The following is a 26,874-nucleotide window of genomic DNA, read 5'->3' on the forward strand; positions in this document are numbered from 1 at the left end:
TTTTTTCTGACAGTAATCAGTTTAATTCTTTATTGGGAATTTATGATATTCTCCTGCCACCTTCTAGGTATGGCCTTCTTCCTTTCTGTCTCAAGGTCTCTCACTGGATCACAGAAATAATTGGTTTGGGATCTGGCAAAGCCGAGGTGGTGAAAACCTCAGGGAGACATGAAGGAGACACATCCTAAAGCAGCATTTGACAGGATGAACGTTCCCAGTTGGTAGCAGATTGCTTTGGGAAGTTCTTGGGCTTTTTCCAGTTACATACTATATTCCCTTTCTCCCTTCTATAGATTTGTCTCTTCCCCGCTTTATCAGATTGATATCTGGATGTAGTTACAAGGCGAAATTCAGAAGCTTTTTGTTTTTAGATGCTACTGGCCTTTGGAGGCCCTGTTGGAGATACCTGGAGATGTTATTTTCTGGACACTCTCCCTTCCTACAGTTCTCCTGGGAGGTTTGAATGCTTAGCACTTCTCCAGAACAGGTCTAACTTTGGATCCCCCAAAATTTTGATATTAAGTATAAACATGAACTACTAAGGAAACTAAGAAGGCTTTCCTACTTAAGGATTATATATTCAGAACTGAACAGACATTAAGGTCAAACATGAATTTTGATGTTATTTTAAAATGAAACAAACCTAAAATACTACATTTCCAATGATGATTTAGATAAAGCTCTTCCAGGAATCTTGTATTTTTCTTTCATACTGAAAATTCAAAAGGTAGTTTGGAGTTACAGCCTCATGAATTCTGAGATTTTAAAGGATCCATCAAAATAACTTGCTCTAGCCTTGGCCACAGTACCTATTCCTCCAGGTTGTCTCCTCGTATTTCTTCATTATGCTCATAACTGCTGTATGGGTATGCGCGGTTCTCAGGTATTAGGTTTTAATACAGACTTCTAATGATAAGTGGTGAAGCTGATACAGAGCTTGCTTTAAACTCTAAATCTTTTTTGTAATTTCAATACAGTCTCATTGAATTCACTGGACAGCCTGGGCTTTCTCTGGCTCCTAAACATGAGTAGCTACCATTGTGTTTTGTTTCCCCTTCACTCCAGTCTGATGGCTAAGGTGGAAGAATTTAACCAAAAAAAGTAAATATTTATGTCTATATTTTAATTAAGAATAGCACTGTCATTTGTGCTATGTCTGAGCATTCAAATCCTTTCGTTCTAAAAAACATCTCAAATTCTTTGAGAAGAAAATCCCAGCTCCCCTTCCCCTCCAAATATACCAAAAGAGTAAATCCCAACAAAAAGCTCAGTTGCGTAGAGCTATGCAACAGTCTCCACAGACAAGATGCAACCTCCAGCACTTTGCTTTCCACCTAAGAGCAAAATTTAAGCAACTGATTTTTGAACTCTCAGCACATTCAGACATCCAAAGCATGGCAACAGTGTTCCTTAAGTGATCTGTGTTTTTCTCCTGACTTTCAGTGGCAGCTGCCATGTGCTGACTGCTGGAAAAGGTAGCTAGTCCTTGTTGGTGCCTACAAGATAGATGAAATCTTGTAAGGATGGACAAACTGGACATGGGTGGCTGTTCTACAATCAGCAATGACATCCGTGTTTTCCTGTGAAATAATAACCTGCCTATGGACCAGACAGTGTAGTCTCAAGTTAGGCAGAAATCATAAATGACAACTTTAAGCAAATTTCCGTTGATGTGTAAGAAAGACAAGTATTCCAGTCTAAGGCTTATTTATAATCTTTTTTTCTTGTCCTTCTTCAGGTATTTTGAGTTTTATGAAGGTCCTTTGGAATACAACTCTACCAAATGCCTGGAATTACGGCAGGACATCATTGAGGTGAAGGTTTTGTCTATGTAAGTATGAATGAAGGTTTGCTAAAAGGTTACTTTTCAGGCAGGATGAAAATGATAACTTACAGTAAGATTGTGAAATATGAAAGACTTAAGAGATCCCATCAATAGGGATCTCATCAGAGATTCCTGAGGTTCTCTTATATGTGCAAGTAGTCACATTTGAGTTTGATCTGAGGTCCAATTGAATTTGATCTGAGGTCCAATTGAAAAAACCTGGAGGGATTTCACATACATTGAGGCATTTTGGTCAGGCCCAGTATCACTGTTTGGAATGAAATACAGTGTCATATTATTTGCAATATATTCCAGGTCCTCTACTGAGAGTAATTGAAGAGTAAGAACAGCCAAACTGACTCATAGCAAGTTTCCATCTAGCCTAAGGCTCTATCATTGACAGTGGCCAGCAATGAAGGCTAAGAAATGAAGCAAAAAGGTTAGCCCTTCCTGATAACAAATACTGGCATGGGGACTTGCTGAGTGGTAGGTGGTGACTAGACTACAATAGTCAGAGTGGACAATAGACGTCTCTGTTAATTTGTTTAGATCTTTTCTGAGCCCATCTGTACTCTTCACCTCCACAATCTCCTGCAGCAGTGAGTTTCACAAGTTAATAACACTCACTAAAAAATAGGAAAATGCAATTCTGAGAAATAATAAAATATCTATATTTTGTCTTTTGTGGTCCTATATGTACATCAGAAAACTAATGAGTTGAGTGAGATGTAGCCATGAAGCCATAGAGATGTAATCAGGCAAAAAAGTGAGGTTGCCTATGGAGCTCATTGGATGGAGCAAAGCAGGGTATTTTTGTGTTGCCCTTTTGCATTTTCAGCATTGCACTGAATTTAGGTGCTTAGATTATGCCTAATCCCTTACCATTTCTAAAACCAGTGGTTTAGTAATCTTACCAATAATCCACAAGGCTTATTAAGGTCTGTAAAGTGCACTGAGAATCTCAATTGAAAGTGCAGCTATACAAGTGCATAGCATTAAGCAATCAAGGCTACAGCAAATACAATTTGGTGCTCCAGGTCTGCATGAATTTTGAGCATGTTTCCCTTGCTGACTTTGTGCACAGAAAAATGTAGGTTATGTCCTTGTCTTCTGTATTTGGTACTGGATGAAGGATACACGAGTAACAACTTTGCACTGCTTGCTGACTTGCGGTACTTAAAAATAAAAAGAAGGGGTGAGAATGTGATACTTCTGCTTAGATTCTGCTGAAGATGGGGGTTTTTGGATTGCTTTTCTGCATACTTATCAGATGGTACAGAGAATTACTCATTTTTCTTCATCTTATCCAATGGCACGTAGAAGGTAGTGGACTCCAGCTCAGCTGGATAGAGTTAGCCTTACTTTTACAATAGATGCCATTTGACATTAAGCTCTTTTACTATGCTGGGTTCTTCTGATGTGCTTGCTTCTAATGTGCTACATTTCCTAAGTCAGCCCTTACAGTAATGGAAGATTTCCAAGTTAATGTGCTCTGGTGGGCAACAGAAAGTACAATGTAACCTAATTCCTTCCTGTAACTTCCACAGCTTGGGAAATCCTAAGTTCTGCTCACTTTAAATATATAATTATCTTAAAAGTCTTTGCTTTATTCAAACATTCAAAGCCCTCAAGCCTGAAGAGAACTCATTAAGACCTATCAGTCTTGAAGAAAACTCAAGACTTCAAAATTGCCTAACCAGATGATGACATTGCTCCCTAGCTCTAGATATTTGCAAGGCCTTCATTATCTCTGTTGCCCAAATACAGAAGAATATGTATGAACTCTAAGGTAGAAGTGGTTGGAATTGACAATATCACCAAAAATATGTTATCCTGTATCAGCCTAGTAGAAATAGGAGTGTCATTTTTTGATATAACTAAAAATATATTTATTAGCAGAGGGGGAGGGAGAGATCCTTATGTAAAGAGCTTTTCATGTCCTCTTACCGTCACAGATGCTTATCCCTACACATGTACTATTGCAGTTTATTTACCAACAGTGCTGTTCTGTAGGATCTCATGGATTAAGATAACCTCACCAAAATATAATGGTAGTTGGTCAACTTAAAGTATCCTCTTTTCCCATACCCCCTCTGCTGGGCCCTTCTGCTAGGTGCAACTTTTTCCCCCAAAGCCTCTGTAGTTCCCAGCAGACTGTGAACAGACTTTGGTAAAGTAGATGCTTCTTGCTCAAAATTGGATTTTTTATTCTGAAGAAATGGAGAATGCCTATCAGGGAATAGAAATCAGTCCCAAACAGCTGAAGAGCTCCATCAGTACCTGTGTATACATGGCTTAGAGTTGCTATGTCTGAGCAGAAAAAGAAATAAAAATGATAAATTTTGCACTGGATACACTGACTAGTTTGCCCTATCGAAAGCCTACAGCATGGTACCCTGCCTGCAGCTGTTTTAGGAAATGAAGCCCTTGTAATAAAGTGAATTTTTATTTTCTTTCTTTTTATCCTTTAGGGTGAAACAAACTGAATTGTTTGACAGATGGAAGAGCCTACAGATGTGTAAATGGGAGATGAATGTCACAGAAGCTAATTTATTCAAGTAAGAATGGTCCACATTAATGAGACTGAGTAAGATTTACTTTAGTTTGAGTTTAGCTTCCCATAGAGACATCAAACCTTCACATGGATAGGAAGAGTAAACATTATAACACTGTTACTGTTGGAGTACCATCCTTTTGAATAAATATGGACTTTTTTCTACTTTAAAAAAGTCAACAGCAAGAGTGAAAGAGAGCTCTTCCGGCATGTGGGACAGTCTTTCCAGGAAAGGCATGGAATTGTTATGGGAAAGATGTTTCCAGGTATGATTCAGGCAGAAGTGAGGATGGAGCCAAGACTTAATGGCTGCACCTGATACATCATCCTAACTCTGTGGTGGTGTAAAATGGTAATATCACTGGTGACACTGCAAATTTGGCCTACAAAATACTCAAACTAGATTTTTTCTGCAGTGTATTAGGTACTGTCAGACCTTGTTTATGACCTCCTTTTTTTAATGGCTTCTCAGCTATTAATCCCTGACTATTTAGATATTTTTTTCTGGTCTTCAGAGACCTCTGCAGTTTGTTTCTGTAGTGCTCTGTCTTCCTTTACGTGAATTCCTCTTTTCTGAAGGTCCTCCGTGGTCCTTCCAAGACACAATTTTTGAAATTCGTCTTGTGACGGTAATAGTAGAATGAAGCCAAAACAAAATTTGAATGTTGTATATTAGTATATTCAAGGGCTATATTTGAGTAGGTCTAGAGAAAACACATTATTTCAGAGTAAGTGGAATATAGACTGGTTAAGTCACTGGCATGATTCAAAGCTGTTGTTTAGAATAAAGCCCCACAACTTTCTCCCAAATTCTCTTACACGATTCCAGGAAATAGCTGTCATGAGAGAATGTGAGAATGCATGTGCTGGGTTAGTCATTAACATCTTTAAAAATAACTAATTGTTAGTCCCAGGCTCATAGCAGTTTTTCCAACATGAGCTCCACACATAAGTTTTTTTAGTTTTTTTTTTTAATTATATTTTTTTCTGGAAATTACTTGATCAGCAATTATCAAAGCCCATTTTGAAGACAAGAGCCATTCAGAATTAGAGCCTGCTATCTTAAAGACTGCTTAGAGTAAGAGAACTAATGATTGTGCCCAGAGTGCATGGAGCACACGGAAGTATGGAGGCCAGCCCAGAGGTGGGAGCAACGAGAAAGGACTATCTAAAGACCATTACTCTTTCTCAGGCCACCAACACCAGCACATTAGGCGAAGAACCCGTCTGCATCCTAGACAGTGTATTGAGAGAAAGAAGAGATGAAAGACTCCTGTCGCTGGCTGTACCTGCCTGACTGATATATCACTGCTTAAGAAACTCCCACTGGCACCTAGATGTAACTTAACCTTTGTTAGCTGGTTCCAAGAACGATAATCATGGTAGTCATGAAAAAAAATAGAAGTTCAAAGTCTGTTTCATTTTTGGTTTATGGGACAGAGACTGCAGCGTGTGAATGTGGGGGGAAACTGTAGTCCCTTAAAACCAAACCAGTGTCTCTGAGTTTGGAGGTAGACTAGTAGGAGTTTAAAATGAGGTGGTCTAACAACACTGAGTTGTGGGCTTTTGAACTTTGCCAGTTCTCGGCCATCAGGTGAGATGGGGAGAATCCAGCAAAAGTTAAATGGCAGCTGCTTAAGCAGCAGAGGGGGAGGAAGCACAAAAATCACACTAGTTTTTGTATCTGGAGACTAAGGAAAACTATTTCCTTGACAGTCTTCCTCCATCAGATATCAGACATTTATATTAAGGAACCTGCCTCTGGAAAGACAGTTGGACATTACATTAAAGAACAACATCTCTTTCAATTCCTTAATGCAGAACTAATGAAGAGTTATTTTCATATCTCAGTTATCACAATTCAATCCCACTACCTGCTTGTAATTATTTAATGATTTCATTATTAAAAATTATTAACTGACATTCAGTCTCAATTGCTGCCTTGATCTGATCATCACATTGTGTCATTCTGCATGAGTCAAGTATATAACAGTAATTGGACATCACTGAAAAATTTGCATAATTCTGTATTTGCTTTCTGGTACTTGTAATAGAACCCATAAAGACGACTGGCTTATTCTTCTAACTCATAATGAGGCCACATATCCCAGAGGCAAGGTATTTAATCTAGGTTATTTGAGAGCCATTTGGCTTTGTCTTCATGTTTGTGCATTTGCCATGACATGTATTTTTCATTGAAAGTGTAAGATGCATTGACTGAGAAACAAACCGCCTCTGGAGTAAGAATAAGCTGAAGTCAGGGCTTTCAGTTCCACCAGTAAAAGGACAAAAGCATTCAGGGAAAGATGGGACCTAAGAAATGGACCCCTATTTTCCTATTTAAATTTCATATCAGAGCAGAATGGGTTTTCTCTCATGCCAAGAAACCCATTTTTGAGATTTCAACAGTTCTTGTTTACATTGGAATACCTGCCATTTTATCCCAGCAACAAAGAAATTTTTGCCGTTTGTCTGAGATTTTGGAGTTGTAGCCATGACCAGTCTGCCTGGCACCCATCTGTCAGGGCCACATCATCTTCCTGATGCACATATGCAAGGTCAAAGGCAAAACTAAGACCTTTAAAAGTTTTTTTGTAATCAAAGTGTGTCGTGCTCCACAGTAGTCTGGTAAGTGGGGTAGTGTCTTTAGGTATTGCTGTGTTTAAGTTCCTGCCCTGCCAAGCTCCCACATCCCCAGATGAATACATTAACCCCTGTGTTTCCTGCCCAGTGATGAGTAAATAATTTACAAAACGTGGAAGACCTCTATGCAGAGAGGGACTAATTCATTAGGATGGTTTCCCCAAAATATTGGGGACGGAAGCTGGGGGTCTGTATTTGGGGTCTGGAGCAGGGCAGAATTTGCACATGTATTTTCTGCAGCCTAGAAGAGACAGGTACAGGGATCTCATTTCTTCCCTTTTTTTTTTTTTTTTAATTGTAAGTTCCTCAATCAAGGAAAATTTCACTGAATCTGAAATTTTCTAGAGGAGAATGCAGCAAACCACCATTTTACCCCCCCTGCAGCTAAAAAGTTCCTTTTTGCTGAAAAATGCCATGTTAGGAGTGATAGTAATTGGAAATCCTAAAGCATGCTATCAGCTCCTTGATCTTATTTCTCTCTTTTGCATTTTACAGGTCTACTTTGTCAAGGTGTTGCAATGCCCCTGCCTTTCTGTTTACCACCCAGAAAAATACTCCCTTGGGAACTAAACTGAAATATGAAGTGGATACTAGTGGAATCTTCCATATCAACCAAGAAATCTTCAAAATGTTTCCAAAGGTGCCTCCTGCGTCTGTCCATTTACAGAATCAGCTTCACTCCACTTGATGCATTAGATACTATCCTATAGCCAAGCATTTAGCAGTTGGTTGTTTGACATTTCTACAAACTTCATTGCTTATACTTTCAAAATGTTTATTTTTGATACGATATTTTAGCTGATTATCCTATTGTCTAGTGGTCATCTATTCTAGTATGCAATATATATGTATTTTCCTGAAGAATATTACTGACCTAGCAGCAAAGTGGCTAATGAAATAACTTAAGAAAGCTGAATAAAAGAGGCACTTACTGATCACAACTTTTTAAAAGTATAATACTCACATATGATAGATCCAACATTTGGGGTAGGTCTGCTTTTTTAGGGGCACGATTATTTTATAATTTCTATTCACAATGACTAACTATTTTTATACTTATTTCTGTTTGCAGCTTATCTGTGAACAGGCCGCACATTTTTTAAGTATATTCATCATAATGATTATTCAAAATCTTTTCAGCAAATAATCCTTGACCTGAGGATCATTCAAAGTTATAACCAGTGGGCAATTCTCATTGCACATAGTGACTGATGTGCAGAAGTGGGCTTATGTGACTACTGATTTATCATGGAGCACACCTCATGAATTTAAAATGGTATATTTGGAAGGGATAACTGAAATTTACCCCTTTCAGAAAGTCAGAAAAATACTCAAGTTAAGTACCTAGATTTGTGTCATTAACATTGTCCTTCAGGGTCTAACCGCTTTTAATCTGTTTGCTTTTGAGCACTACTAAGAGGTTGGGTAGGGCTGTTACCTAAATGTGCACATGGGGAACTGGGGCAGAGCAGGGGAAAGGCTCAGATCCAGGAACGCACTTTGGCATCTGGAGACGTGCAGAGAATGGGTACATCTAAGTCCAGGAGTATTATCCTCAAAACCTTGCCTGACTGCGCAGATGAATGCCTGAAAGACTAGATGCCTACACTTTTGCTAGGAGTGGCCTATAGCTGCTGTTGTATTTATCCAGGTATTTTTCAGGCTCTATCCCATGCCAAAGTGCCTTTGGGACTCACTGGGCAGCAGCTATGTGGCCAAAGCCACCCTCTGCCTAGGAGCAGGGCTGCAACATGGCAAATGTAGGAGATAAAGGGCTGAAAGCACAGGAGCAAGACTGTAAGGGCAAGAGCCTTGTGCTGAGTGTGGAGACCTGGCTTCTGAACTCCCTGAAAGGGACTGCTGAGGTATTTTGTGTTAAGGAATTGCTGGATAAAGCGCAGACAACTCTATAATGCCTCTCTGTTAGACAGCTGCTGCTTTCCCCAAACAGGTATAATTGCACAACCTTTTGCCTCATGGCTTATGAATGCTGTGGAAAGATCCTGGGAATAACCACCTAGAAATGTCACGCCACTATTGCATCTCTTTGTAGTTTGCGGTATGAAATTATTGATAAAATATGTATGTACCAAAACGAGCGCTCTCATGCTTATGTAAGCGCATCTCTACATATTCATAAGGTGTAGTGTGGCTCAGTTCTGCATCACAACCCTCTCACCCTAACGGCCCAGTTCTGCTCTCGGAGATGTGATTTTCACTCTCTCTGGCTTCGGCAGCAGCTTCATGTCTGCATATGAAGACAGAATTTTGCCTGAAGATTACAGAAAGATGCATCCTACACAAGTCCAAAAAGGTGCCTGACCACAGGCTCTAGGCACTGCTGGTAGTACAAGTGCTAATTAATAAACATTAATACTATTAATACAATTAGCGGTAGCAAGCACTAAAAGTTGGGCTAGGTTCTGAGTAATAGCTGTAATGTGCTGTCTGACTTAAGAGAGACTTCTTGGGCTTTACTAGTTGCTCTGGAACTATGTGTGCAGACTTCTCAAAAGCAGGACATCAGAGCCTGAGGAGCAAGCAGTTTGCAGGCAGCTTGGAAGGCAATGCCTGGGGTACGCTAATTTTATGATTCATGCCCTTATGTGGAAATCACAGAATCATAGAATGGTTTGGGTTGGAAGGGACCTTAAAGATCATCTAGTCCATGGCAGGGACACCTTCCACTAGACCAGGTTGCTCAAAGCCCCATCCAACCTGGCCTTGAACACTTCCAGGGTTGGGGCATCCACGACTTCTTCAGGCAACCTGTTCCAGTGCCTCACCACCCTCATAGTGAAGAATTTCTTCCTTATATCTAATCTAAATCTACCCTCTTTCAGCTCAAAGCCATTACCCCTTGGCCTATCACTACATGCCCTTGTAAAAAGTTCCTCTCCAGCTCTCTCAGAAGGGAAAGCAAGATTCTAAAATTACTTCTTCCATTATTAAGTTGGGACAAAACCAGGTTATTGCTTTTTTTCCCTCTGAGTTAGTTGCCCATACCATCTCTAATCGCACGGAAAACAATCCCATCCATATGTACACCATGGCAATATTGCAGGCCAGAACCAGTGCCAACTTCCTATGATTAGTGCATCTGCAGCAAGATGCAGCTGCACAAAAAAAAGCAAGAAGTAAAAAAGAGACTTGTTGCCTCCATATTTCCAGATATTTAACTGTTTCCTTGCTGTCATGTTGCAGGATATGCCATACCACCGCTCCCAGTTTAAGAAATGTGCAGTGGTTGGGAATGGAGGAATTCTGAAGAACAGCAGATGTGGCCGGGAGATTGACAGTGCAGACTTCGTGTTTCGGTAATCACCACAGCACCATTTTTCTTTTGGCCTGTTTTAATGACAAATAACAGATTGCAAAGCTATTCCCTCTCACATAGAAACATGGGATTTGCCAAACTGGCCATATCAAGCCTGCTTCTTGCACAAAAAGCAATGTTTCGGAAAAAACCCACCTTACTGTATAATATTTATTTAAAAATTATGCTTTGAGGCATTACTTCTCCCTAACTCCATGTGGTCAATCATTGACTTACTGACAACCCCCGTTACTCTGGTTGTGGATTTATCCTTCTGTGGACATTAGCTCAGGAGCAGTGTCCTGTGAACATGGCCATGATTTTCTGGGGCAGTTCTAAACCAGAGGTACAACCTCTACTGCATGACAAGCAGCTTGGCCAGATGTTAATAGCTCCGTGCTGTGCAGCTCATGTGCTTTGGAGGTGTGTTTCTGAAGTGGTGCAGAGCTCAATTGCTAGATAATGGGAGTTATAGTAATCAGTACTGTAGACTCCAGGGTGTGCAGAGATGCCTGAATGACTTTGAAGGTTGGGTGTCTTCATATTGTGCTCCCCACCGTAGGTGGAGTTATCCAGATTTTGCATAGACTGGGATGTCCCATGACTTGTGTGCCTGGACAACAGAGTTTAGCAGCACTTTACTCATCTCTAATATATTTGGGAAAGATTTTTTTTATTATTCATATGCGTGACTAATCCCTCTCTAAATCCTGTTAAGCTCTTTTCCCGGGTCATGGCATATGACAGCTAGCTCAGAGATTCATGACTATTCTGTAGAAAAGAAAAATCTTTTCACTTCTGTTAGCCTATTTTCTGATCTTGGGTACATTGCTGTCAGTTTAGAATAACTGTGCATAAATCAATGAATTGCTCTGATTTCATACCAACAAAAATCAGGTCAGATTTTGGCTCATTGTGTTCTTAATTTAATTTGGCATCAAATGAGAAATAAAATTTTACTGGTCCTAGCTTCACTGTTTATTATTTTCAGACCCCTTGTGTCTGCCTCTTGTACCCACTTTATAAAAAAGTATTGCCTTATTTTAATCTGTGAAACAGTACAGACTTCACATAATTTTCTTCTTAAAAGCCTATATACATTAAATGGTTACTGTAGATTCCCTTCTATTGTACTGGATCACAGCTACCAGTATGGTTGAAAGGAGTGGTACATATTACACATGGAGGCGACAAACCTTTGAGTGGAAGTGGAAATATGGGCAGCAAATGTCATGATTTATGTATAAGAACTTTCAGTGGGTCCCTTTTTACCACTGTTACTCTTCCTTGAACTGTCCCACAACTGATTAAAAAGAGCAGACCAGATCACTCCAGAACTTAGAAACTGCGTTGCTTTTGGTACCAGAGGTTGCTTTTGGTACCAATTAAACAGAGGCTTAAGTAGAACTGAAATATGAATAAGTACATCAGTACTTGTGCAAAAAAACCCCTGGTTCACAATCTCCAGAACATGTGGGACCAGCATTATGCACAAAAACATGCTAGTGTTTAAGAGCTTAAGGTCTGCTGACATCAATTTTAAAGTAAAGCTTGTGTTTAAGGTCAGGTCTGAACACATCCACTTCCCAGCCTAACACCAGTTCACCAAACTGTCAGGAATCACCATTTTGCTCACCAATGAAATGATTCTTTAAAATATTTCAAGAACTGCCTGTGGAGCACTGCTAACATTCAGTGATACCTTCAGGACACCTGGAAGAATCTTGTATTGTCATGAAGTTTGTGGCCACCAGGCTGCAACCAAGATTTTTCTATGAAATAAATTCTGATAGCAATTAATTATAGTACAATAGAATATATAAAATACACACATATGAATTGCATTTACTAGTTGTTATTGTCTATCTCCATCTACTGGCCAGAGTGGAGATCTGTAGTGAAACATTGGGTGCATTTAGAGATGGGACTACTTACTCTCTTTGCAGGGATGAATTTCTGGAGTCTTATGGCAAAAGTACAGTTTATGCAGATTGTATCATTTTTATATTTTCAACAGATTCAGTCTTTCTTAATCCTGGTGGGAGTTTACTGTTCAAAAATATTGAAGCTGAGTATTTGAAAACCATTTTCAAATATAATCTAATGAGCACAGTGCCCAGTGCTAGGTGGAGCTGAGGATGCTAGAGGACGTTGCCTGACCTAGCAGAGAAAAGTGCTGGAAATAACATTGCCTATGAGAAGATGAGGTGGCTAAAAAAAATTCTCTGACCTGATAAAGAGGGACTCTCTGGGAGGTAGATGTGAACCTCCTGAGTCTGAGAAGGACTTTGAAGGATTTTTGTGCGTTCCTCTGCTCCCCCACTTGCCCCCTCCCTGTGACTGGGAAATTATGCTGACAGATGAACTGTAGTATTGTGAAAACACTGCGCATCGCTTACCCTAAATACCTTTACAGTTTTCTCCTATTCAGCCCTGACCTTCAGTAATATGGAGATGTTTGGGAATTAGGCACAGCTTTTTGAGATGTGGGGATCTTAAGAGTGATGGCTTTTATTGAGGCTTGTAGATCACTTCAGAAAGTTTTCAAAACGTCAGCAAGTATCCAATGCTAGCTTAAACTGACTGTAAAACTTGCTGCAAGGCCGCTTATGTTGCCTCTGATAACACATGCTGAAACTTTTGTTTTTAGCTGGGTTTCCCATGGAAGTGAAGCTTGTGTGTATGTGTGTGTGTTTCAGTAACTTCAGCATCTCTTGAGGGATGCTCTGAATTTTTTGAGATGATGAATCTAGGTCAAGGCCAAGGTGAGTGGAGGCTGGGCAAAGTTAAGGTTTGCAAATCTTCACAAGTTTGCTCCTAATACCTTTGACATTCTCTAGTGAATCTGTAGAGCCAGAATTGCTGCCCTTACACTGCACTGGGAGATACGCATAAAGGGAAAAGGAAGGGAAGCAGATAGTTTGGGATTAATTAGGACTGATTTCTCTCTTGTGGAGCATTTCCCCTAAATTCTCTTGGGTATAAAACAAAGCATGTTAAAGGCGATGTTAATAGATATAGCTTGTCTATTAATTATTGAATACGGCTCAGCTGTTGCTGAGGAAGTCTTTGATTTTATAGACTGATTGTTCTTGGGGCTTCATCCCATTTCTCGTCCTAAAGTGCCAAAGTAAATAGCTGAACTGCTATTAAGGAAACAAAATGAATGAGCATTGGCTACAACTGCAAAAAGGGGTCATCTCGCACAGGCTAGGGGAAGAAGAGAGGTTTTGATACACTTTTAAATTCTCAGTCTGTTTCTTGATTTGTTGCTTGGAAGAAGTGTTTAAATCAGTTCTACTTTCTAGTCCTAAAAAGGTGCCAGGAACTTTCTAACTTTCTTACTACTTCCTTTCCTTTATAGATGCAACTTGCCTCCTATATCTGAGAAATACTTCACAGACGTTGGGGTAAAGACGGATGTCGTGACTGTCAATCCCAGTATAATTACTGAGAGGTCATTTCTGTTTTTCATATTTTTATCTCTATTGCTTTTCCAAATCTACCTTTCACTTAATTCTAACTGTTACAGAGAATTCTTTTCCCAATATCACTTTAAACTGACACTATGAATCATACCTTTAATGCTGAATTGAAGTTGTTCAGTATACGGAATCAGTAACAACTTACAGAAATGTGTTGAATGCTTAGACCTGCACATTGGTGATAGAAAGTGGGAAGCTGATGAGCTAACATTGCAACAGCAGAGCCATCCTTCCCCTGGAAGTCTTGTGCCATGCTTGCAAGCCCCACGCAAATGTCTCAGAAACATTCAGGGTGGAAGCAACTGGATCCCACCCTAAATGCTTAAATAAAGTAGCACACATTGTCATATGTTTTTAAAAAATGCCAGTTAAACTTTGTAGTCATGATTGACTAGGTGACTTTAAATTTAAATTTGTTAATACCTTAATGCCACCTTGCTGACAGGTTTGGGACCTGGGGGCTAATTTTTCTTGCTGGGAGAATGTGTTTCTTTTCTCAAGAAACATAAAATCATTTGCTTGTGTTTCGGATTTCTTTTAAATGTTACAGTTAGACATTTTAGACATTTGCTCTGCTTTGGTATTTGTCACTTTTTTATACAGTTCTGCACTGCATAGTACACTATACAGCTGACCACGCCTTGGAAGAATGACATACTTCTCATAATAAAATGAGAAGCGAGACATGATCAGAAATGTCTACAAAGTTTGTCCACTGTTTAATGAAAGTATTGCCAAAAGAGAGGAGAATATGTATTTTTTAATCCCCTGCCTTTTTGCCCTGCATTTCATACTGATGCTTTAGCTGCAATTCTAAATACATTCCCCTTGTTAACTGAAACATCATTTCAATTATCTGCGTATCAGAAATATTTCAGTAAAAACCCAGTGGAGGTTTCTTGTCTGCTGGGTCCAGACTGAGTCTACGCTGGTCTGACCATTACGTGCATCTTTTTCCCTTTAGATTTCATAAGCTGGAAAAATGGAGGAAACCCTTCTACGACGTGCTCCAGGTCTATGAGAACGCTTCTGTGCTGCTGCCAGCTTTCTACAACACTCGCAACACGGACGTCTCAATCCGGGTCAAATATGTCCTGGATGATTTTGAATCTCAGCAAGCTGTTTATTACTTTCATCCCCAGTATCTCATCAACGTCTCACGCTACTGGCTTGGCCAAGGGGTGAGGGCCAAGCGGATTAGCACTGGACTGATCCTGGTGACTGCTGCCCTGGAGCTCTGTGAAGAGGTCCACCTTTTTGGCTTTTGGGCCTTTCCCATGAACCCCTCAGGGATTTTTATAACTCACCACTACTATGACAATGTGAAACCTCGCCCTGGTTTTCATGCTATGCCCTCAGAAATCTTCAACTTCCTCCACATGCACAGCAAGGGGATCCTGCGGGTTCATACAGGCACCTGTAGCTGCTGTTGACAGGGACACTTCTTCCTCTGACGCAAAAGTGTATCAGGAACTCAATGCCTGTGTATGGTGTAGGAGGTTTTATTACACCCTGAGATTATGCAATAATTATTTGATATAAAATTCCTGAAGGCATTGCATCCCATAGGATTTAGGATACCAGCATCTTTCCTGCTAGCAGAGTTGGGTCCGTAACAGTGTAGGAGAAACAAAACTCCTCTGTCCCAGGGTATACACTGCCCTGGAAAGCAAGTCAGATAAGAAGCACATTTCCAATAGATTTAGGGATAAACAGAGCACATTAATATAGTTATGATTTCACTTCGAAGAAAAGCACCAAACTTTTGAGGAGAATCAGTGATTGAGAATTTTAGCATAGACTGTATGACTTTATATAGGTTTCATTGCCAGATTTTATTGAAAGCACTGTTCTCTGGCATTTGGGTTTTTGAAAATACTCTTTAGCATTATAGTTTTAAGGGAAAGTATATAACTTGAGGTCTTCTGTAATGTCACAAAGTATTGGTGAAAAATAGCAGATAGATGTGATAGGAATAAACAAGATCACTTTATGAATTTTTTCAGCCAGGATAGAAAAGAATGTTAAACTCCCATTCACAGCAACAGGTAACTGTGTTGATCATGGTGTGCAATTGTTTTAGACTTTCTTTCTTCTTCCTTCTTGTGTCTTACATTTCTGGTCTCCTCTGCTGATGATATTTTCTTTCTCATTGTCTGTAATGGTCTCCTTCTAGCTAATGCATGAGCAATGTGTGTGCTTCCTCCTACAGTGACCATCTCATCTTCAGATTGGAGTCCTTATTGAAGAAACATGCTCCTTCACACTTCTGCAGGCTCTTCTTGGGCTGAATAGCAAGGAGATTACGCAGTTATATTTTCTGAGTTGATTTTTTGGTTCAAATATCACAGCTAAGATAGAAAAAAGCATTTCCTCTTTGATTTTTATTAAAGACTTTGTAAGAGTATCTGAATGTTGATTCATCGTTATGCAGGTCGAGCTAAATACTTTCAGGTATCTGTGATAAGTACTGGCAGGAAATGAAGTTAAAATACAGTGAAGATAATTTGTTGCTTGGATTATGATGCTTATTTTAAAATTGTGCATCTCAAGATGTCAGATGTCTTAACATGGCATTTTTGTATGTTGAGAATGTTATTAGGATAGTAAAAGGGCTGGTGTAGTCTTTAAAAAGTTACCAATCTAACTCTGTCAGTTATGCCAAGCTTAATTTTTCACCCGGTACAGTTAAATTGGCAAAATCCTGATGCAGAAAAGATGCCACATATTGCTGGAGTTTATTTTGGCTGCTGAACCGTGGTGTAGCAGGCTGCTGGTATATGCCCTTTCATACTGGTGTGACTGCACACACAGGAGGGTGAGGTTTGCTGTTTCGGCTCTGCTGGCATAGTTAAATGAACAGAGTTTCCTCGTACAAGTTCTTAGTCTGATGCACTTGGGCTCTTGTCCAGTGCCTTGTCTTGTCTTACTTAGATTAGAAGATCTTTGATCAAGGATTTGGAATTTAAAGTGCTAGTTCTATATGAGGGATACTTTTTCTTTTTTTTGAGAGAGAGTGTTTAAATCCAAACCTGGGCTTGGATTTTGATTTTGTAATGCATGACTGCACAAAGCTTCTTTTAAAGCCTCTGTGCTGTGCTGAGAGCTGTGAAAGTTGCTCACGCTACAGATAAAATGATCAAAAAGGAAGTAAAGCACGATGGTCACCATTTCAAAAGTCCCTACTGACCAGCAGTGACCTGGACGGCATGTGAGAGTGTATTTCCGTAACTTTATGCTAGACTCCAGAGGTCTGATTACTTTAAAAGCAATCCATATCCTTGATAAAGGTGTCAGAGCTCACTTGGGAAATACCAGCCAGGGGTAGGTGAAGGACCTGTGCTTAAGCTTTATATATTTGTGGTGTTGTGCTTTTGGTCTTAGAGTTATACCCTGTGTTAGTGAGCACCACCTTGTATCGGCTAGCTGTGAAATATGCAGCACACTAAGAATGAACTTGTAGATGAAATGGTTTCCTTGATTTAATATGCAAAAGAGATCTTTGTCTTTGCTGTGTTTTGTATATTTATGTGCAAAGGGCTTTGATAATGAAGTGCTGTAATGAAAGTGCTATTTAGAGAGCAATGTGAGCCTGTGGGTTGGCCATCTTGCTGTGCATTAAGCTTTATGATAACAGTAATGACGCTGAAGCTGATACCTAGAGCCCTTACTCCTTATTCTGCCTGAGTATGGGACTAGTAGTGACTTCAGTATTGCTTTGCTGCTGCTGCTTTGCTAAGGTTACCTTCTTTAGTAAGGGATTTTTCTTTTCTATGGTGATTGAAGTGAACAAAAGCAACCGAAAGGAGTCTGGTATGTTGCGGAAGATACTTAAGAAAAGACGGGAAAGCACTTGAGAAGCATCCATAAGTTGGAAAGAAATGGTGCAAATCCCTCTTTTTAGTTGCAAAAATCCTTTTGGACTTTTTGGGCAGACAAAAGGATAAGCAAAACTGTAATTACAGTTAACCTGTAATTACAGGGTCACAGATGTTTCCTTTCCTTTGTTTGCTTCATATAAATGAGCAATGTAAATTCACTTAGGGTATACTGTAATAAGTGCAGTTTTACTGTGTTTAGATTTTGATTGGTTATAAATCTATAGCTACTCTATTTTTTTAATGATTTTAAAATGTGTGTGCAGGATACTCGCACATATGCACCAAAGGCCCAGTCTTGCCACATTTATCTGAAAAGAGCTCCCATTCAGGTGGATGGGTATTTTATTTGTGTAGGGACTGCAGAAACAGGCCCAGACATGTCTGTGACAGTGTACATAGGTGTATAGTTAGATATAAGGAGTGATTTGCAAGCCAGGAAGATACTTAGAAATATATATAAAATAGTCCTTGAGATGAAATGCATGTTGCAACATGTTTACTTTCTGATTCATTTTTCAGGTGTTGCTCAAAAAATGATTGAAAAACTATGGCATTTGTCAGAAATGCCATATGCAGAAGTTTTCAGATATTTTTTGGCCTCCTTACTTTGCACTGGACGCTGGAAAATCAGATTCTTGCTGCTGTACCACACCATCTGTGGGGCCGAGTGGAAATTGTGTGGTGGCAGCTTGCAGAAGCAGGGTCTGAGGATGGATCCTACCTGCTGGTCTGTTCTCCGTAGGTAGCAAATAAATACTGCCTGGGATATTTTAGCTCCATGGAGGTCACCACCTGTGCAATGTCACTGTGGGTGGGTGAGCCAGCATTGACCAGCCCGTCCTGCTTAAATGGACGAAAAGAAAGGCTGTTGCAGAAAGAAGGACACTCCTTGTTTTCTGCCATCATTCTTTTGTGTAGTGAGCATAAGAAAATACTCTTTTGACATCAAGAATTTGTCTGAGTTTGAGGCTATTTTGTTTTCCCTTCTCCCATGTGATCAAAGCTCCAAATGTCCAGTCTTAACCTTCTTTGAACGATGGGATACTTGAGTGATAAGAAATGACTGTCAGGAAGCTGGGTGTGTGTGCTGCACACTGTTATGGCAAGTGAAGGGCGTGCATAGCATGTCGTGCTTTCCCACAGAAAAGGCTTCAGGCCCCAGAGAAATCCCTTCATGCAAAAATCTGATCTGTCCAAGACGAAATGCTGTCAGCTGTCTGGTACCGCCACATCCTGAGCTCCGGCTGTAATCCCGGCTCTGTTGCTGAGGATGTGAAATCTGAGACAGGGAGAGAGAAAATTACAATATTATGGTTTAATCGCTGACTTCTCATATTATTTAGGAGAATCTCTTAAGAAGTTCCTGAGATCTGCATACACTGGCAATGCAAATTCAGTTGGAAAAGCATAACTAGGACTGCTTCTCCTTTATTGTCAGGTCAACAGAGGAGGCTTATGAATCTGCCAGTGCTTTCATCAAAGGGAAGGAGGTATTTAGTTGAGAATGTTTAGCTGCTTGCTTTTGATTTATGAAATCCAACTTTGCTGTTGGACAGAATGGATTAAGTGGTGATAGGGCCATTATAATATTTTAGCATATTTTCTGTGATTGCAATGGAGTTATCGAAACGAGCTCACGAATTGCAAAGGGAGAGCCATGCCATGGCAGCTCCTCCCGCTGTGATCTCGGGGAGGAGAGGCACCATGGTGAGTAGGTCCGTGGTTGCCTGGAAAAGCGATGTAAAGGGAATATGGAAGATCGCAACCACGTCTCTGGTCCAGAGCCTTTAGCACTTTGGAGTGACATGACAGTGATGATAGATGAAGCTTCACAGCTTGCAACGGCCAGGAGTAGCTCCCCTAGTCCCTGAGAAAAGCTGCCTCCATGCAGGCTCGACTGATGATAAATTAAAGGTGATGTTCACTCGGGATGTTTAGATGTAGTAGACGGAAGGAAATCAACTCTAAGAATAGTCCACTCAGTGGGGGTTCGGTGAATCAGTAGAAATGTTGCTCAGACCTTGAAGGCAAAAACACTGGTGGTGACGCAGCTACGTGGGCGAACTGCACGTGCTCGGCTTTCCATGGCAGGAGGGAGCGGATAAAACACTGAGATGTGGAGCGAAAGGGAATCTGTCCTTTTTAATCTTCTGAGGCCTGGTGGCTTGTCAGCAAAGCTCTGATTGTAGAGAGCATGAGCTTGGGTAGTGAAAATGGTCCTTTCCACCATTTTGCTCGCATCCGAGCGTGCAGAGAACTTCGGAGCTTTTACACGTATATGAAGAAGGAAACAGAGAAATTCAGCAATCCCTGAGGGCCAGATTCCCTGGGGAATTCTGGAGTGAGCTGAGGTTTTAGGAATAAAGGAGTCAATATTTATGCTTAGGGCCTTTTCCAAAATCCAGCGAAGTCTGTGGAAGGTTTGGTGTGCTTCAGAGCAAGCCTCCAGAAATGGGCCCCGATCATGGGCAGGAAGAGCAGCCTCTTGTTTCTTACTCACTTGATTTCAGATACATTTTTTAAAATATTGTAGATACAGTGCAGTAGCAATACTGTGTTTTTAATGGTGTGCGTAAAGAACAAACTTATCTGGAAGCAGAAATGTTGTGACTGTCGCTCTCCCTTCCAGATTTTGGCACTTTTCATCTTTTCAAACTCATCTATGCAAAACATTTTGTCGTGGTAGTGTAAATCACCATATCAAATCACAAATGAACCCTCTGTACCTGTATGTATGCGAATCACACCTCGAGAAAAGACGTGTTTTTCTGCTTGCTTTAAAATACCAGTGTGGAATTCATCAGTGATAAGAATGTGTTCATGGCAGGATTCAGCCCCTACCCTTTGAAGCCAGCACAACCTTCGCATTTGGCTTCAACAGAAAAAAACATTGGGTCCAATGCTTGTAAGTCAAGCCAATAACCTGCATCTCCCAAAAAACCCTCCCAGACTATTATCATTTTATGTCTTACTATCATCCTGTCTAATGTGGGTGAGGCTGCTGGGCATCTCTGTGTTGTCTGCATGGTATTCAAAATCAACAAGCAATTGTACTTAAGTGCTTTTTAAAATAAAGGAAATCCAAATGCACGCTAGGCATTAGAGTGAGAGAGCTCGAGTCCCAGGCTCCAACGCTCCCTGAAGCCCTGAGCATCTGCGAAACATCAGAAATGTGGGACTGGGCCATAGTGGGAAACTCAAAGAAAGACAAATCTGCCTCAGCGCTTTGAGGATTGAAGGCTGTAAATATATTACCGACACGTCTGACTTTCCCTTTAGAAGCCATAAATGTTCTCGGTGTTTGATCTTTGGGTAAGTTGATGTACATTTTTAATTGTACTAATCACTGTAAAATGTGTTAGCATGTAAAATGGTGACAAGTTAAGCCAGCAAAATCAGATACTGGGTTGGCTAGTTCTCAAAATGTCTGTTCTACCTGAAACTCTCTGAGGGACTAAGACACTGAAGTATCTCCAGTGCTCCATACGGCTCTGAATACTACCTGTTTTAGCAGTGGGGAGCAAGCAGAATTGAATTAATCCCTGTTTGTTAACCTTGTGTTGGCCAAGTTATACGCACTGATGTGTGACACTAGAGCCTGTCCCCTTAGAGACGAGGAAAACTGCCTCTACCTGCTCCATCTGGGACAGGACACGGTGATTTTTGCTTCATTTCTGGGTCCTCCTTATTGTCAACCATGAGGTCCCTGATCAAGCCTGCGCGTTCAACCCATGTAAATTGTGTTGAACAGCCGCTGCCTGTTGAATATGTCCCCTGTTTTCACCTGGTGGAAAACAAACACTTAGTTTGGAAATACTGGAGCAAAACTGTGTGTCTTCGCGCTAGGGGAGCTTGGGCGATTACAAAAATAAAGCTTGTTTCATGTTTGTTATTTCTGTAAGGCGGTGGCGGTGGAGAAATCAAAGCAGAGTCATGGTATTTTCATGCTGATGTTAATCCCTCGTGTCCATTGACTCACCTTTCTTTTTTCAGCCTTCCACCCTGTAATTTTTGCTTATTGTTTCTGTAGCTGTATTACGATTGTAATAGAAAGCCTATCAATTGATGTAAGCCATAACTAAAACAGTAATCAGGGTATTTTTTTGGTCTGTGTCACTGTGTTTGAAAGATGATTTAATTCTATTGAATAAACCACTTTAACAGTTTTATGGGAAAGGCAATCTTGGGGCCACTTTTTGTGTCTTCAAATTAATTTTGTATTTTCTGCTGTTCTGTGTCTCTGAACAGAGAAAGTTGGAAGCTCAGCTGGTAGAAATTTGTTTGTCTAACTAGAGAATACCACTGTAGAAGTATATGATGATATAACATCATATATGTATACAGATATATAAAAGTATATGTAGGGCTATACAATGATATAAATTGAGAATTTGGTATTTTGATCACTGGCCGTTCAATGTTACATTCTGGATTGTAGCCTACAATATAGATGGGCCAGTAAGGTAATTTATTACTAGAAGTAGCAATCTGTATGCAGACAAGCTTTGAAAAGCCTCTGCAATCCCCGGGTTTTGCCTACTTACGCCTTCCTAACAGCTCTGTCCTTTACTGTCCTCACCCTTTACATAAACTCATCTTCCTCTGGTCTGGTCGATCTTACGCAGCCGCAGTCTTTCAGGCTTACACTTCCGTCAATATTCTCAGCATCAGGAGAATTAAAACATAAAGGTAAAAATATTTGTGGGAATACAGAATAGCAGATGAAACAACCGTATGTATTTGAAATTGGGTATTTTCCTGTGGCATTCTATTGTTCCTATATTATAAACTGAAATAGGAGCAGGTATAGAAATAATACGATCTTGATATTAGTACTGGTATAAGGAAAATGTAAATGACTTTGAAGATGCAGAGCTGTGGTGAATGCTGGAGGAGTCAGTTCTCATTCTTGCTGACATTAAAACTGATGGATGTACTTCCTTCCCCCAGCTGCTTGTGATTATTGTTAGTGATTATTCAATCAAGAAGAGGAAACATGTGGAGAGGGAAAAATGAATAGACAAATTGACACTGGATGATATAATTGCTGTCTATCACATTGCAAATTGCTCAGCTAAGCAAGCAATCAAAGAATGGTTCATTTCCTAAAGACTGCAGCATCTGTCATTTTCCTTCGTGGCGTTTGCAGCCTTTCCTCTGAGAAAGTCTCAATAAAAAGCCGCAGTGAATTACAGAGATGTTTCACCACAGTCTGCCTCTGACAGTGCCCAGGAGTGGGTACTTAGGGAAAGAGCAGAAGAAATAGAGAAAGTAGTAAATGGCTCTTCTGCTGGTATTCCCTCAAACTGGTATTGCCAGTTTGTATTTTTGGCCTCAGCAACGCTGTGTGGTGCCAAGTGTCAGGTTTTAGCTCTGTGCTTCTGTGATGAAGTGATTCCTTTTGCTTTCGGGAGCTGCTGCTTTCTCCCAAGGGCATCCAGCAAGATGTTGTTGGGTTGTGGGACCTGCTAGGTGGAGCCAGGGCGGATACTGACCTCCCTTCTTCCACCACAGGCATCACAGGCGTGACCTCTTGGAGTAACAGCTTTATGAATCTCAATTTATCTTTTTTTTCCTTTTTTGGTTCCAACCAGCTCTAGAGCTGTGATGAGCACCGCTAAGCAGAATCTACTCCTGGGTAGTGAAGTGTTAGCCATCAGGTAATTTTTATCACTTAGTTGTTTTCTTGCTCTAAGGCTTCAGTCATCTCCAAGCCCTCCCAGTGGGTCTGGGTAGAGGAATAAACCATTTAAATCTGTAAAGGAGCTGTTGCCCATCACAAAGAGGGAAAATATTCTATTAAGTGCCTATAATTGCTGCCACGGGCATGTTTTCAGGTGGAGGAGACACCCTGGTTACGAGGATGTCAATGCCAAAGCTTCCTACATGTACAAACTCAGACCCTGCTAATTTTTTTCTACACTTGAAAACTATTGAGTTAACAGGTTCAGGTCTTAACCAAGAGCTGCGAGCATGAGTATTTTGATGAAGGTGGGATGTAGAAAATAGATGCTATGTAAACCTCAGAGACAACAATACAGACCTCAAATCCTACCACTGACTCCACACAAATGCTACAGGAGGGTGTCTCACTAGGTGTTCGATAGCAACTGTGGTAGCCCTAAGTAGACAACTGTAGGAGATGCAACACAGAATTCTGAAATATTTAACAAAATAATTGTTTTCTTGCTCTGCTTTTGAATGACTGATGTACATATCCCCCAACACACTTAGGTTATTCTTATCACGCAAGCCCACAGTTTTACCCAGTACACCGGCACTGTCTTTTTCTCTCTTGGATGTGTCAGATATTGTTTCACAAACCTGCAAAATCAATGGGCAGTTACTTCAGCTCGTCATCACCAGCTTTGTTTTGCATTTCATTACAACTCGTGGAGATGAAATCAGAGGTCCAGAACACCTCGCCTGCTCTTTTTGGCCCAAAGCTGCAGAAAAACACCGTGCACTGATGTCCTCCCTCCTTGCTGACAGCATCCCTCCAGGTTTAACTGGTCTGATAGAGAGTGATAAAATTCATCAGCAAAAAAAAGCTTTCTCTGGCCTTCTTTGTATCTTTGGAAAGAAAAAAGGACTGAAATCCGCTGTTTCTCTTTCACAGGGCATCTTCTGTTTATTTTTGCAAGAAATAGATCTTGTCAGATATACTAAGAGCCAGGACCGTCACACTGTCAGTTTTAGCAGTGTTTCTGCCTTGCTGGACTTGGAGACAGTTTTTGGAAAATGAAGTTCATCCTTTTCCCAGACGAGGTGAATGAAATGCTGTCGAGACATCTGAGCTGATGCCTGGAGCTTCACGAGAGCATTTTCATCTCACTGCCTGTTTGCTTAGCGGCACTTGCTAAAACTGTGGGCTGCAGTCAGGTCAGGCAGGCAAATGCCTTTCAGGCAGTGGAAGTTAATCTTGGCAACATCTGTGTTTCTGAGCACGTTATTTCCCTTGAGAAGTGCTGAGGCACTGAGGGAGTCTGATCATTTTGCAAATAATTTGCCATCTTTGCTGCTCAATGCAAATGCCATCAGGCGATAAAATAAAATACTTGAGTCCCTAATGCCATGCTCTTTGGATGTTTCCGAGAGCATGTGGTGCAGGATGATAAATATGGAATATGCATCCCTTTCACTTGAAAGATTAATGGCATTTTTGACTTCCCGTATAGGTGTTTCATGAAGTACTGTGTACTGAGAATGTTTTTTTTGTTTCAGAAGTGTCTCTTCAATCACGTTTTTAATAAATCTCTCAGAAACTTTGCTTCAAATGGCAACATTGGGAAAAACACTGATGGATTTCAATATCACACTACTTGGAAAACTGATTGAGTAGGGTCTTTGAATGATGGTGAGAATGAAATTTAACCACCATCAGGTATTTCTCTTTCTCCTTTATAGAGTATCAGTTACTTATGTAGAACTGGTGCTATCCTTGCAACTAGAGGAGATGGTCTCCTTTTCCCCTTGAATTCTGATGGTCCAAGTATCCCGTAGATAAAACTGATTAAATTCCAGATATTTTGGAGAAAGGATAGCCATGTCTCTGGAGCGGCGAGGGAATTTGGCTGAATATCCTTCTCTCTTTACCTGACATGCCCATTTTATGACTGGCTCATCTCCACTGAGCATTTCTATACTCATCCCACTGGGTGGTGGGACCCAGATTTGTCACCTGAGAGAGGAGACCCCCGGGGGTGATGGCAGCTTTTCACCCCTGTCCACCCCATGTGTGTGGAGCCCCCCCCATAACTGGGTGGTTCGATGTGTGCATGCCTCTCTCCTGCTGAGATTTAGGGTGGGTGTCACATGCAGCTACACCCCTTCTGCTCCCCTCGAAGAGAATAACGTAGTGTGGTGCAAGCTGCTTTCTGCACCACCTCCGTTCCTTTGCTGAAGCAGGATGAGTCTCACTGTTCCTCCTGCCTTTCTGGGAATCTTGTTTGCTTTCCCTATGACAAGGTAATATGGAAGTGGTTAAGGAAAAGGGAGGCAGGAGGAGGCTGCAGAGCCTCTGCACAGCACTCTGCGCCAGTCTCGGACCAGTCCCAGAACCTGACTTGGTCTGACCTTCTGCCTTGCCGTCTGTCACTGAGAAAACATAAAAGCCAGTCTTGCCTGGAACCTTAGCAACTTACCCCAGGAGGTTCCTGGTCTTGCTCGAGCTGCCTTCTTTTCTAACGAAGATGCATTTTTCTAATTCATTTATTTTCCCCTTAACACTCACGGTTTTATGGCTCTTTAGTCTCTCTTGCCTTGCAACCATGGACAATGACTTGTAGGTAGCAGTGCAGATGTTGGGATTAGATGGATTTCCCTCATGGCAGCAGAGAAGCCCCACTGTCCTCCCGCTGCTCCAGCTGCAGCAGCAGTACATAAGCCAGTACCATGTTTGTTGGTGAATATAAGGGTTGAGGGTTGTCCCCTTGCATGCTGGGGACACGTAGGCTGCAGGGGTACAACCCGTAAACCCGGCACAAACACTCTGTATTTCCCCAAACCACTCACTTCTCCTAGAGCTAGATGCTAATTTGTCCTTCTTATTTATTATAAACTCTTAGGGATAAAGAAGGACAACCATAATGAGTAGCTCATATCTAGTAGCTGCTTTAAATTTCAAGGTTTGGAGTTGTTTCGTCTCAAATCACAGACCTGTTAACACTGGCAGAAAAACACCTTATGGCTTTCAGTATTTCTTTATCAACTGTTACAGACTATCTGGTTCTGTTTATATGATTGTATCTGATCAGTGTGTTGCCTCACTCATCTGAATAAGGACTAATTAGTAAAAATCAATGTATACAATATTCTACAGAGAGCAGATCTTGGCTCTGTGTCTGCACAGGCCTCTTATCCTAGAAAATAAACCTGCTGGCATCACTTTATTTAGCCTGCTAGCAGAATTAAATGTTTACACATCACCGCAGGAGGAACCATACGTGTCCACAAGCTGAAAACATCTAAACCACATCCAAAACAGTTTCGTGAGCAGTGGGGCTGAGGAAAATTATCTTCTTCTGGGTTGATGGATCATGATGGGCAGATTTCTTCTTTAAACAAGTGCAGCAGTGGGTTTATCCCGTATTAGACCTTGGAGGACTGACCCAGCAGAAGAGATGTTACAAATGCTTAAATGAACAGAAAAGATTAAATCAGATTTTCTG

At 40.8% G+C, this 26,874-nt stretch overlaps 1 protein-coding gene across 3 annotated transcripts in view; it reads left to right on the top strand.

The window, feature by feature from the left end:
• ST8SIA5 (ST8 alpha-N-acetyl-neuraminide alpha-2,8-sialyltransferase 5) overlaps positions 1-15,256 on the top strand; it is a 40,548-nt gene extending 25,292 nt beyond the window's left edge. For 2 of the 3 annotated variants that reach the window (XM_059834119.1, XM_009816462.2), the window contains 6 exons: positions 1,739-1,831; positions 4,297-4,383; positions 7,518-7,662; positions 10,227-10,339; positions 13,703-13,795; positions 14,788-15,256. In XM_059834119.1, the coding sequence (XP_059690102.1) occupies positions 1,739-1,831; positions 4,297-4,383; positions 7,518-7,662; positions 10,227-10,339; positions 13,703-13,795; positions 14,788-15,256 (1,000 nt within the window). The remainder of the gene's footprint in view (positions 1-1,738; positions 1,832-4,296; positions 4,384-7,517; positions 7,663-10,226; positions 10,340-13,702; positions 13,796-14,787) is intronic. The other variant, XM_059834120.1, reaches the window with a different exon arrangement.
• Positions 15,257-26,874: the final 11,618 nt, after the last annotated feature.

The sequence above is a fragment of the Gavia stellata genome, chromosome Z (assembly GCF_030936135.1).
Source record: "Gavia stellata isolate bGavSte3 chromosome Z, bGavSte3.hap2, whole genome shotgun sequence".
Taxonomy (NCBI): Eukaryota; Metazoa; Chordata; class Aves; order Gaviiformes; family Gaviidae; genus Gavia; species Gavia stellata.